Source organism: Microcaecilia unicolor, chromosome 1 (genome assembly GCF_901765095.1).
Source record: "Microcaecilia unicolor chromosome 1, aMicUni1.1, whole genome shotgun sequence".
NCBI classification, from domain to species: Eukaryota; Metazoa; Chordata; class Amphibia; order Gymnophiona; family Siphonopidae; genus Microcaecilia; species Microcaecilia unicolor.
The window spans coordinates 484,408,508-484,422,808 of record NC_044031.1 but is presented as its reverse complement, the minus strand read 5'-3'; the positions used below and the strand labels follow the sequence as shown (position 1 = coordinate 484,422,808).

General features: G+C 43.1%; 1 protein-coding gene across 1 annotated transcript in view; it reads left to right on the top strand.

Annotated features, from left to right (window-relative positions):
- LOC115477313 (ethanolaminephosphotransferase 1-like) overlaps positions 1-14,301 on the top strand; it is a 167,096-nt gene that overhangs the window by 13,273 nt on the left and 139,522 nt on the right. The window contains exon 2 of the mRNA XM_030214111.1: positions 2,269-2,337. Within this exon, the coding sequence (XP_030069971.1) occupies positions 2,269-2,337 (69 nt within the window). The remainder of the gene's footprint in view (positions 1-2,268; positions 2,338-14,301) is intronic.

Below are 14,301 nucleotides of genomic sequence, written 5' to 3'. Positions count from 1 at the left end.
GAACAACTGCTGTAGTCTGAAAAGGGGCTCTCACCTGTTGCTTGAAAAGAACTGAATCATTTAAAAAATATAGCAGGGGCGTAGCCAGACACCCAATTTTGGGTGGGCCTGGGCCCAGGATGGGTGGGCAGAATAACTTTGCCCTGTCCCACAAGTGATTTGGTCTCTCCCTCTCTCGCCTGCATGCCATTTGGTCTCTCAAACATCCTCCCTCCCTCGCATGCAGCAACTAATACACACTGCTCATGTTGACCCCACAGCCTTCCCTCTGATGCAACTTCCTGTTTCCGCATAGGTGGGAATACATCAGAGGGAAGGCTGTGAGGCTGGTGTGAATAGTATGTATCAGTAGCTGCTCGCTGCAGGCGAAGATCTGCTATTTACAAGGTATGCAGGAGGGACAGTTGTTGGGAGTTTTTGGCTGGTGAGGCTTAGGGATCCCTGCCAGCCAAATCATAGGTGTGCTGCTACTGGGTGGGCCTGAGCCCAAAGTAGGTGGGCCTGGGCCCATTGAGGCCCACACTTGGCTACACCACTGAAATATAGACTTGTCTTTGTCTCATTTGATTCAAATAGACCTGGTAGAGCAGTCATGAAAAGGAATTCAATCAACTGGCTGGCTTTTTGTATTTATTTCTGCTATGAAAAAATGAATGTTCCTCTCAAGGTTAAGTCTCTTCAAACTACGGCAGCCACAATGACCTTCTTAAAGTCTGCCTTGCTGAACACCATCTGCACAGCAGCTATATGGCCCTCTCTTTATCCTATTACTGCACATTGTACTGGACTAAGCTTCAGCATAGGACAGTGCCTTTGCTCAATATATGCTGGCCAGACTATCCCTTTGAGCAAAAACCTCTCTCATTTGGACTATGTGGACTGTTGTAAAAATTAGGACAATCTTAAACCCAAGCAGCCCTATGCTTGAGAGTCACCCACTTGCGTCCTACTTGTCGATAGAAAAGGCAATGTTGCTTACCTATAATAGGCATTTCCCATAGACAGCAGGATTGATAAAGCACACTGTGCCTCCCACCTCCTAAGAGCTGCTTGCATTGAGCTTTGAAACCGTCTGAGGAGCTGAGGAAACTGTTGTTCGCAGGAAGAGCTAGGCATGCTCAGAACTGCTCTGGGAGAGCAGTTCCAAGTCAGCATTATCGGATGGTACCACCCAATTGTATGCCTTATCAGTCTGTTACAGGTGAGCAACATTGCTTTCTTTCTCCAAATAAGTATTAGAGTTGTGCAACTGAGGGAATAAAATCAAACTGCATTCCAGCCGCTGCAATGGTTGATCACCTGGTATTTGTCTCCGGCAAATCCTGATTTCTCTGATGATAGAAAGTAAGAGCTTCCAACTTGTCCAGTTTCAGTAGGGACATTTCAGGGCAGTCCTGGTTTTCATTTTACATCCTCAGTGCAGTATGGTATTTGTAATGTCTTCCCCGATATCCAAAGCTATTTACTGGCCAGTTACGGCCACTGAACTGTTAAATTTATTTATTTTATTTATTTGCAGCATTTGTATCCCACATTTTCCCATTTATTTGCAGGCTCAATTAGCATATCAGCACCTAACTGCTAATTTTCATTGGGAGATAACCGGTTATCTTCACTGAATATTACCAGTAAGTGCCTAGTGCATAACTGGCTATATCGCGTGACTTATATGGATAGGCACTGATATTTAGCTATCCTGTTGGAATAACCGGTTAACCTTTCAGTGGTTTAAAAACTGAGATATTCAATGCCAGTTGCTGGAAATGGCCCGGAATTGAATATATCTGGGTTTAACTCTGACAATAGCCAGCAAAAGCAATGCCCGCCAGCAGCTGAATAGCAGGCCTCCTGTTTCTATCCATTGAAATGTGTGCTGCAAGTCCGGTCCTGGAGTACCTCTTGCCAGTCAGGTTTTCAGAATATCCACAATGAATATGCATGAAAGTGATTTGCATATAATGGAGGCAATGTATGCAAATCAAGTTCATGTATATTCATTGTGGATATCCTGAAAACCTGACTGGCAAGGGGTACTCCAGGACCGGACTTGGGAAACACTGCCATAATGCATCAAGGTAGTGTTCTCAGACATCCAAAACTGGCCTGAAAAGTCCCTACTGCAATGGAGTAAGTTGGCAGCTCTGAAACATCATAATATGATTTAGTGTGATTTTCTCCCTGTAGGACTAAAGCATCATGTAATGTTTCAGTTTTCTAGGCTGCTCCGTTCTCACTGTTGTAACATGTTCTTTTTTTCTCTCTTCATAGTACAGTGCTATGGATACAAACCCTTTGTCGGTATACATTATGCAGCACCTCTGGAACAGAATTGTAAAGGTAAGAACTGCATTGTTTCTCTTTAGCCCTTTAGTGTCCAATGTTCCTGTAATAAGCCATATGGGAACAGATTGATGGGACATTGGACACTAAAGGGTTAATGACAGCTGCTGTTTTCAAAAGGACCCTGATAGTTAAAATTATACAACTATATCATCTCTAGCTAAACATAAGCACATCCCTGAATGGATGCTGAATTGGAATTTACAAATTTTGGAGAAGAGTGGGGTACTGAATTGACATTGGTCACTGTCACACACTGTCATCTGAATTTCTTAAAAATACACAATTTTCCCTTTTTTAACAAACTTTGAATCTTTTAAATTGAAAATTCCGGTATATAATAAATACCATAAACCACCAATACAATTTTCCCTTTTATGTTAGCTTTGTTATAAGTGTCTAAATACCTGGCTTGCAGAAATTATAAAGCTATTACTATAACTTATATAAATCAGGGGTGTCCAACCTCGGCCCTTGAGGGCCACAATCCAGTCAGGTTTTCCCCAATGAATATGCGTGAGATCTATCTGCATGCACTTCATCCGTTGTTTGCAAAATTGATCTCATGCATATTCATTGGCGAGGTTGGACATCCCTGTTGTAAATCATTTAGGGCCCCTTTAATACAGCTTAGTATGCTAACAGAAATAGTGTGCGCTGAATGCTAAGAAGACCATGGGTATAAAATGGGCTTCTTAGCATTTAGGGCTAAATTCAGTGAATGGCACTCAAAAATCGATACCAAAAAAACATTGGTGCTCAATGCTGTTCTGTAATGGGCCACTCAAAGATGAGCACCCATGATAGAATAGCATTGTGCTGATTTCAGCGCAAACATTTGAGCGCCAGACTCATGCCTGCTAAAACTAGATGTAATTTGTGGCACCCAATTTGGGCGTACATCCCCAGTATTCTCATTGTGTGCTAATTTTCAGAACACCCTTGACCCACCCATGCACCTGGGTACAATGAGCAGGAAAAAAACCCTGTGTAGCTGCTGCTGATTAGCTTGCTGATTCACTTTCAAGTGATTTGTTGTGACCCCTGAGGCAGGCGGTTCCCCCACCGAAACACGGCCAGTGTCGGGTCCTCCTATTGGTGCTTTGAATAAAGTGTTTACAAGCAACATCCCCTGTGGCAGTTTGTCTTTTGATCAGTCTTTAGTTGTCCCTGGTTGTGACACCCATGCACCTCCCATGGTCATGCCTCCTTTTGGGTTGCCCACTATTGGATTTAAGAGCACATTGTTATAGAATAGCATGTAGCAAGATGTGTGTGCAAATTCAAATTGGTGCCAATTAGCACCTAATTATTAGCACTAATTAGCACTCATTGGCACATTAGCCAATTTATTTGGCACACATCTTGGATCAGCACCCAATTATCAGCACTCAAGTTGACCGCCATATATAGAATCTGGGAGTTATTGTGTGCAGAAGTGTAGCCAAGTTGTGACTTGGTGGGGAGCAGGGAGTAGACTGCATGGGCGCATGCAGACTGTATGAAAAATAGGTGCCATCACCATTGGAAGTCCGTTTGGGAGAGCGTTCACTCCCCTTGCGCCCCTAGCTACGCCACTGAGTGTGCGCTAATTCCATTAGCATGTGCTAATCTTTAGTAAAAGGGCCCCTTAATAATCTAATACGGTGCCCCCCCACCAGGTGCCGTTCCTGTCCGGTTAGAAGGTACTTAGCCGGCTATGCGGCGATATTCAGTGGGAGATAGCCAGTTATCTCCCACTGAATATCGCAGGATAATGGAGAGCCAGTTATATCACCCAATATAACTGGCACTCTGCTGATTTTCAGCGTGAGTTTGGTGGCCATTCTTGGAATATCTTTGGCTGGTTTAAGCATAACTGGCCAACGCTGAATTTTGGAAATGGCCCAGCATTGAACATCCAGGCTCAGCGTGGTCTGAATATCAGCCCTCTGGTCTTTAAAGTTCTAATGGCCTCTGTGTCATTTTTGCTATTCTAACCCAACACAGCTGCTCCTCTGGAAAGAGGAAGTTGCAGAGACAGATTTGCAGAAAGTTCTTCTTTTCTCTGTCTTCTCGACATGCGCTGGCGTTTGAATGCTGGAGTGTGAATGCAGGCATGTGGGGTTGAGCCTCCCCACGCAGTACCCATAAGCTGTGAGAATTATTCAAAAGAAGCCGACTCCTGATGGCGCTTTAACAGTGAAACACAGGCTGTGTAGAGTCTGGGTCAGAAGCATGGCGAACTGAATAAATGTGTGTGGCTGTCAGCGATTTTGGGTTTAACTACTGCTAACCATCTGAACTAAAGATATGCAAGGATTTGGATATTATTATGAATTTAAGGATACTCTCTGCATGAAACAAGAATTTAAGGATTTGAAAGACACTCTCTGCATGAAAGACGCTTTTGCATAATGAAAGTGGAGGACAAACCTGGATTGTAAAGGACTTGTAAAGATTTAGATCACAGGAGGGAAGTGTTGTGACTCTTAAGGTGGTCATACATAGATAAAGAACTCAACTTACCACAGCACAGCTGAGGGTGGTAAGCTGTTCAGATGTGCTTTATGACAGTTAGTTATTAATGTATTAGTGAGAATAGGTTTATGGAAGAGTGTTTGTGTGAATGCGGTTGAATGATCTGGGGTATTTAAGCATTTGTTAAATGGATTAAAATATTTGAAAATAAAGTAGAAGCTATACTATAACTGTTTGGACTGACATAGGTATCTATTAAATTACAGTTATTTTAGAGATTAAAACCTAGGTGCATATAGAGTCTGGATAAATTATAGAGATGAAGCAGAAGAGTTGCCAGTTTGTTAGGAAGAAGGCACCTTTTTTTTTGGCAAATATCAAGACTGTCCATTGAGTCCATCTAAAATGTTCCTATTCAGTGGGGAGAGGAAAAATGGCAGGACACATTCTGCTGTTGGTTTCTAAGGATGTGCATTTTCATTTTGTTTCAGTATGTGCTAAATTCTGTACACATTAATATGAAATGAAACAAAGAAAAGAACCACAAAATTAAACAAAAACGTTTGCCCTAAATAGGTTTATTGGTTTCTTTGAACAACACAGACACTTGACAGGATAGAACCCAGCACAATAATTAATTTAACTTGCATAGTTATATTTTGCATTTTTCAAACAAAGCTTGGAAAAAAGCAGATCGCAATTACGTTTTGCTTCATTTGTGCTTTATTCTCAATTAAAAAAAATGTTTAAGCATAAAAAGTGGATCACAATCAAAGCATTAATACAAATACTATCAGACATCATTAAAATCCAAAGTCATAATAAAAATACCAGCAGTGTCATTTTAAAAAGTTCATATAGTAGGTGCTGCTACATGCATAGTGACATCTAATATATGGATTCACTGCTGATTGCTAGTAGGTATATTGATAGCAGCAATATTCAGCCACTATGGGGTTAATTCAATACCCCATGTGCTAACATTTAGTGCCTATTGTGTGCATAAATGTTTAGAAGGCTAACATATATGCCAGCAAACTGCCTAAGCACTGTTCTGCAAATATAGGGGTCCTTTTCCTAAGGTGCACTAACAGATTTAGCGCATGTTAAATGATAAGATGCCCCTAGGAATATGATATCATTCAATATATGCTAATCATTAGCGCATGCTAAATCCATTAGTACACCTTAGTAAAAGGACCTCATAGGCTGGTGTAAGGGCTCATGCCTTAATGTTAGGTGCATTAATATGGTTTATAGTTTATTGGGTTTAATATACCATCTTTCTTAAGACAATAACAAGGTGATTTACAAGTTTAAAAAAGGAATGCCATTGTCTCAGAGGAAAGTGAGTGACGAGTTAGAGAAGCAGGTGAGAACAAGTAGTATATAGCACGCAAGTCAAGAGTGAACATGCCTACAGCAGTCATATAGTGGAAGGAAGAAGACTTTGAGCTTCAGTGAATTCTCGAGGCAGAGCTGTCAAACATCTATACTCCAAAAGCTTGAAAAAATAAATGCGTCTTCAATGAAGATCTAAATTTAGGGTCAGAGGGTCTGAAGTCTAAAGTTGTGAGGAGAGAGTTCCAAAGAGAGAGGGTAGTACAGAAAAGTGAACGAGCTCTAGTGTCAAAACCAAAAAGTAGGGGTGGACTAAAAAGCCTCAACAGCCGAAGGACCTGATGTGGAGAGGGGATGTGTAGGCATTGAGAGAGCAGAGGGCTCCGGATGGTATATAAGGAGTAAACAGTGAAGAAAGATAGGCTGGAGTATTATTGGTATATAAGGCTTTATGTGTGAGTGTAAAGATTTTAAACTAGATTTGGGAGATTATTGGGAGCTAGTGGAGTTGGTTGAGTAAAGGAGTCACATGGTTAAATCTGCTGGCACGGGAAAAGATTTGTGCAACTTAATTTTGAACAGACTAAAGACGGGGGATAACATAGTTTGGGAGACCAGTGTAGACTATATTACAGTAGTCTAAGCATGACTTGAGAAAAGCATAGAGAAGTCAAATCTGTGAGGAGGTGTCTAGATAAGCATGAACTATTCTGAACTATCATAAAGAGATAAAGCAGGCCCTTAGGGTGGTTATTTGCTTGTTTGAAAGAGAGTTCTTGGTTGAGTATGATTATCTAAAGTGATGAACTAGTGTGAGAGGGGCACCGGGTAGCATTGGTGCCAAGGCCGGAGAGATGGGTTTGTTAGCTATCCAACAAGCAACTGTCTCTGCAGGATACAGAACAATGTGGTTCTTTTCAAGCCATTCAGAGATTGAGGCCAGAGCCACATTGAGACTGAAGATATCAGGGGGCGTAGAATCAGTGTATACAAGTAAGATGTCATCTGCATAATAGAAAGCATGTATTCCTAGATCTTGTATTAGTGTAGATAGAGGGCACAGAGAGATATTGAACAGAAAGGGGGCCAACACCAAGCCTTGCTGGACACCACAGGAGAACTGGTAGCTCTTTGAGAATAATGATGAATGTAAAACAAATGATAATGTAAAAGAAATGATGTAAAATCAATACAACACTGCACCAGATATGCATAATTCGAATATTCTGGATAGCAGGTGGTCATGTTTGATAAGATCAAAAGCAGCAGACAGGTCTAGAGAGAATATAGGTCACTGAGAGGCCCTTTTACAAAGGTGCCGCAAAAAATGGCCTACGGTAGTGTGGACACGTGTATTGGATATGCACTGGACCATTTCTCAACTGCATCTGGAAAAGAGGGGTTTTTTTTTTTGGGGGGGGGGGGGGGGGAAATGGATGTGCAGCAAAATTAAAACTAGCTTGCATCTATTTACGGCCTGAGCCCTTAACATTACCCATTGACTTACCTGCGCAGTAACTGTCCAGCATTTGCCAACTGCCAATTACCACCGGTAATGCCCCCCTGGTAGAAAATAGAAAATTATTTTCAACTGCGGGTTTGTGGCATGCCCGATTTAGAATTACCACCAAGTGCACGCACTAGCCGGGCAGTAATGCTGATTTGATGTGCACTTCACGTGCAAAGGCTTTTATATGCCTTTGTAAAAGGGTCCCTGAGTAAAGTTGTGAGTATTGCTTCACAGCTATGCCCAGGACAGAAGCCAGATTGACATGGATGAAGAATGTTGTTTTGTTCAACGTAATTCAGGAGTTGCTGAAATACAATTCTTTCTGCAATTTTAGTACAATTATTACCTAGTTGTACTAATCCCTCTATATAATAATTTGTTCATCTGCATCTCTGGATGGCTGGCTTGCTGGGTTCGAAACCGTATGCAAATGAGCGTACATCAGCTCGCCTCCAGCGTTCCCTTCCCTCTTAGTGTCCCGCCCTCGCGGAAAGACGAAATGACATCAGAGGAGGGCGAGACACTGAGAGGGAAGGAAAGGGAAGCCTACAGGTGATGCGAGCCCAGCCTGCTGCCACTGCGACCTGAGGGAAGGAAAGGGAAGGCTGGAGGCGACGCAAGCTGAGCCTGCCGCTGCTGCGACTGGAGGTAAAAGGAAAGTTTTAAAGGCAGATTGGCAGGAAGGAAAAGAGGGCTGTTGTGGGAGATGAGGGTGGGCAGGTGAGGGCTGGGGTTGAACTTGACCTTGGGTGCTTAAAAGGGGGGCAGGTGGGGGCTGGTGCAAGTCACTGGACATGGATGGGAGGGGCGGGGAAAGAGGAGAAATTGCTTAGACAATAGCCTTCCTAGGGCCCGTTTCATTTTTTGCGAAATGGACTTTTTTGCTTGTATTCTATAAAGGAAAGTACTACTACTACTACTATTTATCATTTCTATAGCGCTACAAGGCATACGCAGCGCTGTACACCATACACAAAAAAGTAGGTACTTATGTTCCCTTATAGAATAGGCTCTTACTGTGTGCCCTCTAGATGCCTCATTCTAGGCATCCTGATATATAACTGCCCCTTATTTATCACTACGCAGTTTTCTTTGGGACTTCTTTTTATTTCAGTATTAACTAGGGGGCCCTTTTACTAAGCCGTGGCAAGAAGTGGCCTGCGGCAGTATAGGCACGTATTGTGGGCGTGCAGTGGGCCAGTTTTTACTTCACCTGTAAAAAAAAGGGCTTTTTAAAAATCAGACAGGAAAAGGGCATGTGCCTAAAACCGGCCTGAGCCCATAATGCCACCCATTGAGCTAGAGGTAAGGGCTCACACGCTACATGCACGGTGGCCAGTCGGCATATGCCAACTGCCGATTACTGCCGGAAAGGCCTCTCGTGGGAGGAAATAAATAAATAAATCATCCAGGTGTTATGTGCGAATGGCAAATCTGAAAATACCGTCAGGGGGTGCGGTAGCCTGGCAGTAGTCTCATTTTGGCGCACGCTGCACACACATAGAGCCTAACACACCTTTGTAAAAGGGTCCCTAGAATTCCTAGTGGAAACCTAGATACTTGTGGAGCCAGGTCTGGTAGGTTGTATGTTCCTTGTGTGCACTGGGTTAGTGTGGCAGATTAGTAGTGGTTGGCTTGGTTTTGTAAGATCACTGTGACCTAAGAACTATGAACTTGGATGTTCAGGTAACAGTCACACTGGTGCTCATGGCTGTTTGAGTTACTGTAAGATCCTGTGGTTGGAAATGGGAAATGAAGGGTGCTGAGTGTGAATTAAAAAGAGGACCTTGCATGCTCAACTATCCCAGAGGGTGAAGTACAATAGAAGGTGAGAACTGCCTTATGCAAAGCGTAATATCATCTAGTCAGACACCTCTGTGGCTGGAAGCTGGCATAGATCATTCGCAATGTATACAGGAAATGCTGGATAGACTGGACAGGTCAATTGGCCTTTTCCTGCCATACTCTGTGTTTCTGTGTTTAACAAATTCATTTAATGAAATAGGCATTTGGTTATAGTCATCCATCATTTTTCTCAGGTTCCCTGGCCAGATTGACTTACAATTAGGTGAGGCCCAGCATGCTGAGGCTGGAACTCAGCTGATGCTGGAGAGCAAGAATGGATCGGGGGCTAAGTCTAGAATCTTGCCACAGAAAAGGTGGAACTAGAACTTGGAACTGAAAATGGGACTTGGAACAGTCAGGGCTGGGACAATGCAAGACCTGGAATCAAGCAAAACAGAGAAAGAGATAGCTGGAATGGAGTCAGGAACTGGAACTAGCTGAAATGGGACAGGGCTAGAACTAGAAATCAAGTAAAGATGGAAGTTGGCAAGACTGAAATGGAATCAGAAACTAGAAGCCAACATGGCTGTCGCAGAGTAGGAACATGCAGGGCTGACACTAGAGCTAGGCAGACCTAAGGATAAGTAAAGTGAATAACAGTTAGGGTTAGAACAGAATTAAGCATTGGAACTAACCAGGCAGCACTGGAATTGAGCTCGGCAATGTTAGGAACAGACTTCCAGGAAAGGACAATAGGAGAAGAGGAGTGATGGAGTAAGAGAAGGTAAGTGTCAGATTCTTGGAATTATTGAGGTCACTGGGTTTATTCTTCACAATAAGAATGACAGCATAGGACACCATGCTTCACTGTCACATATATCAGACTTTAGCGCACCTATTTTAGGGGCAGTAACTGAAATAATGCAGTTTTTAGGAATGTCCCAAATCTTCAAAGCAGTAATAAGTCGTAACACTCACAACAGATGCCAGTCTAGGTCAGGAGATCCTTTTCTGCTCCACAGGATTATAAACTTGGATCAACATAAGTAGATTAAATAACCTGGATCAACATAAGTAGATTAAATTACTTGAATATTCAGGCTTGCTTTACAGATTATGGAACAAATAAGTTTAACAGGTCAAACATTCTGCATTAGATACAGGATGCATAAATGAGATATTCAAGGTCTGGATCATGAATACTCATCCAGGTGTCAGGCCACTCACAAAGGTTGTAAGGAAGTTGTCTCAAAGATCTTTTAGATTTGATCTTGCTTTAACAAGTAGGTTGTCTACTGCAAGTGGGTGTGGATGTATGTGGGTGAGGGGGGGGGGGGGGAGGGATGCTAGAACAAATAAACCTTTCCAAAGGTGTGCTTTCACATTGGGTAGGTGATACCCATGCCTTTTTGTCTTCCTAGGCTTTAGTCATTTCTCCCCTTCCTTCTTCCATCCTGCATGCTCCTCAGTGCCTCCTCCTGAAACTTTCCTTGACATCAGTCTCTCCCCCCATTGACATCAATCCTCCCCCTTGGTCTCAATCTTTCCCCCAGCCCCCCACCTTTAGCCTGAATTCTCACTTAGCTACCAAACCCACTGACCACTTCATTATGGCCCATTCATCCAGTTTTCTTGGGCTTTCAAACATAAATGAAAACCCCAAATCAGGAAAGGTATAGAATTGCAAATAAATAATAAAAACCATCCCCAGTGAAAAAAATAATGTTCACAAAGGATTTGGGGATTTCCATTAATTTTTAAATTTTAAAGTGTAAAGGGAAAGGGCATTCAGTATTAAAGACTGCTCTTGTGGTCAGCAGCTGATGAATTGGAAAATGCCACCATTTTTGGCTAATCATAACGGCTCTCATCCATCATTTGACCTCTTCCTTTTAGTGATGAACAGTGGTATTAATAAAAATACGCAACTTATTCCTTGCGTTCACAAAGTATCTGCTGCGTATATAATAATGACGGACACCCACAAATTTATGAAAAAAAAGGTTAGCCTGGTATTAATAAAACTGGAATGCAAACAATCACCTATCTCAGCTACTTGTTAGCTGTCTGACAGAATATTCATTTTGATTGACCTTGGTCAGGGACAGTCCTAAACTTACTCCCAGATTCTGTATAGGAACTCTCAAAGTGTCACGGTTGTGGCCGTGCCCTGTGCCTATACTCACCTCTCCTCCCAGTGACCAGGCCCTATGGCTTCTGTGGGTCTGAGCCCAAAGTGTGTGGGGGGGGGGGGGGGGGGGGAACACAGGCCCCTCGTAGTGATGCTACCAACTGTGTTCAATACAAAAAGAAGTGTATTTCTGTTTTTATTTCTTCAGTGTTGCAGTACTTGCCATGTTTCAATTCTGGTGTTCATATTTCTATTTTTTGTAGTTTCTGATCTCTTGTTCTGTATTTGGTGAAGGCCTGTCTGTATTTTGTGTGTGAAGAAGTCATTTAAAGTTGTTTCATATGTGGCAGCAGTAGAGGATGGGGAGATTGGGGGAGGGGGCCCCCTCCTTAATTTCTGCCCTGGGCCCCAGTCTGCCTAAAACCGTCCCTGGTCATGGGCTCAGCATATTTCTTGGGCTAGTAGAGCCTGGAAATCCTCTGGAGCACATTGCCATTTTTAAGATGCTACCTCTTTAACCGTTTTCAGGTCCAGGCAGTCAACCTGGTTCATACATAGCTTTACTTTGTAGTGTTCTCCATTAAATGTTTGTATTTTTTATTTCTGTGTAAGACACGGTGCAAGAACTTAGCTGCTGCAGTGGAGTTGTGTAGGTGTTATCAAATGGCACACAGAGAACAAACACTCAAGATTTCACTCTGAATGAACGGATGCAACCAGTGCTTCCAGGGGCTTTGGAAAAAAAAAAAAGAGAGAGGTTAATGAAGTCGTGAAATTGTGGAAAAATGTGCCTCTAGAAATTGCCCTGAGAGGTGTTAGTTATTGAAACAGAATGTGCATGCAACTCAAGCATTGCAACTCAGAGCTGTTGTGTGAGAGAACATAAGATATAACCCTGTCCAGCTGGACCTGCAGGTTCAGACCTCTCTGCCCTGCTTTCACTTATCTCCTCTCCCCAGGGCCAGTGTAAAGGTATTAGACTCCTAGGCAAACCTTCAGCCTTGCTCACCCTCTCAGTTTATAATCCTAGCAACCCTCCCCCCCCCCCCCCCAAGATTTTGAAAATTAAAATCAAGAATTATGATCATCCCCAAACAATCCATATATTTGGACATCATGGCAGTGGCGTTCCTAGGGGGGCTGACATCCGGGGTGGATCGCCGATGCGCCTCGCCCCCTGGGTGCAGCGACCCCCCCCCCGGTGAAAGGACACACCCCCCCGTGAAAGAACCCCCCACCCGGGTGCATGCCACTGGGAGGGTGCCGCTCGCGCCTGTCCGTTGTTCATTCCATGCTCCCTCTGCCCCGGGGCAGAGGGAGCATGGAACGATCGACGGACAGGCGCGTGTGGCACCCCCCCAGCGCCGTGCACCCAGGGAGAGAAGCCGCCCCCACCCCCCCCTAAGAATGCCACTGCATCATTGGATCGATATTCAAAGCAATTTAACCGTGCAGAAACAGCTCATAGCTAGTTTGAGGCTAACCACTCATATTCTGCTGCTGAAAATGTTCAGTTAGTGCTCAACTGAAAACCGGCTAATTTGGGGGTGTTCTGGGGATGGTCTCGGAACTTGAACGGTAACTGCATAATTAAGACCACATAAAAAGGACTCTCTTTATGTGGTTAAGTGTTGAACATTGCACTTAACCGGCTATGGTTATGGTGTAGAACAAGTAGAAGTAAATCGATTTCTTACTTGTTCCAAAAGTACAAAGACTAGGGGACACTCGAGGAAGTTACGAGGAAATACTTTTAAAACAAATAGGAGAAAATATTTTTTCACTCAACGAATAGTTAAGTTCTAGAACTCTTTGCCAGAGGATGTGGTAACAGCGGTTAGTTTATCTGGGTTTAAAAAAGGTTTGGACAAATTCATGGAGGAAAAGTCCATAGTCTGCTCTTGAGACAGACTTGGGAAGCAATGGTTTGCCCTGGTATTTGTAGAATGGAGTGTTGCCACGATTTGGGTTTCTGCCAGGTACTTGTGACCTGGCCTGGCCACTGTTTGGAAAACAGGATAGTGGGCTAGATGGACCATTGGTCTGACCCAGTATGGCTACTCTTATGTTCTTATGTTCTCTTATGGTTTTGCTGGCTCCTTAAACCTGGAAATTCAATGCTGGAGCCTGAATTTGGCCCGGCATTTAAGTTCTGGGCATAACACTGGTGGCAGTCAGCAAAACACTTGAGTACAGTAGGCTGAATAATGACCCCCATACTTTTAAATGTTAAAGTTTGTTTTGTAACTACATTTGTATGAATATATACATAATGAGGGCAGTTTCCAAAAGCAATTTTAAAGAGCAAATGGGTTATCTGAAAATTGCTCATTGTTCCTGCAGATAAAAGAGCGACCAAAATGATAAAGGGGAGGGAACTCCTCTCATATCAGGAAAGTCGAGGTTAGGGCTCTTCAGCTTGGAAAAGAGATGGTCGAGGGGGGACATGATTAAGGTCTAAGGTTTTTATAAAATCATGAGTGGTGTAGAGCGGGTAAAATTGAATCGATTTTTCACTCTTTCAAAAAGTACAAAGACTAGGGGACACTCAAGGAAGTTACATGGAAATACTTAAAAAATAGGAGGGAAATTTTTTCACTCAAAGAATAGTGGAACTTGCTGCCGGATGATGTGGCAACAGCGGTTAACATATCTGGGTTTAAAAGAAGGTTTGGACACATTCCTGAAGGAAAAGTCCATAGTCTGTTATTGAGACGGACCTGGGGGAAATCAC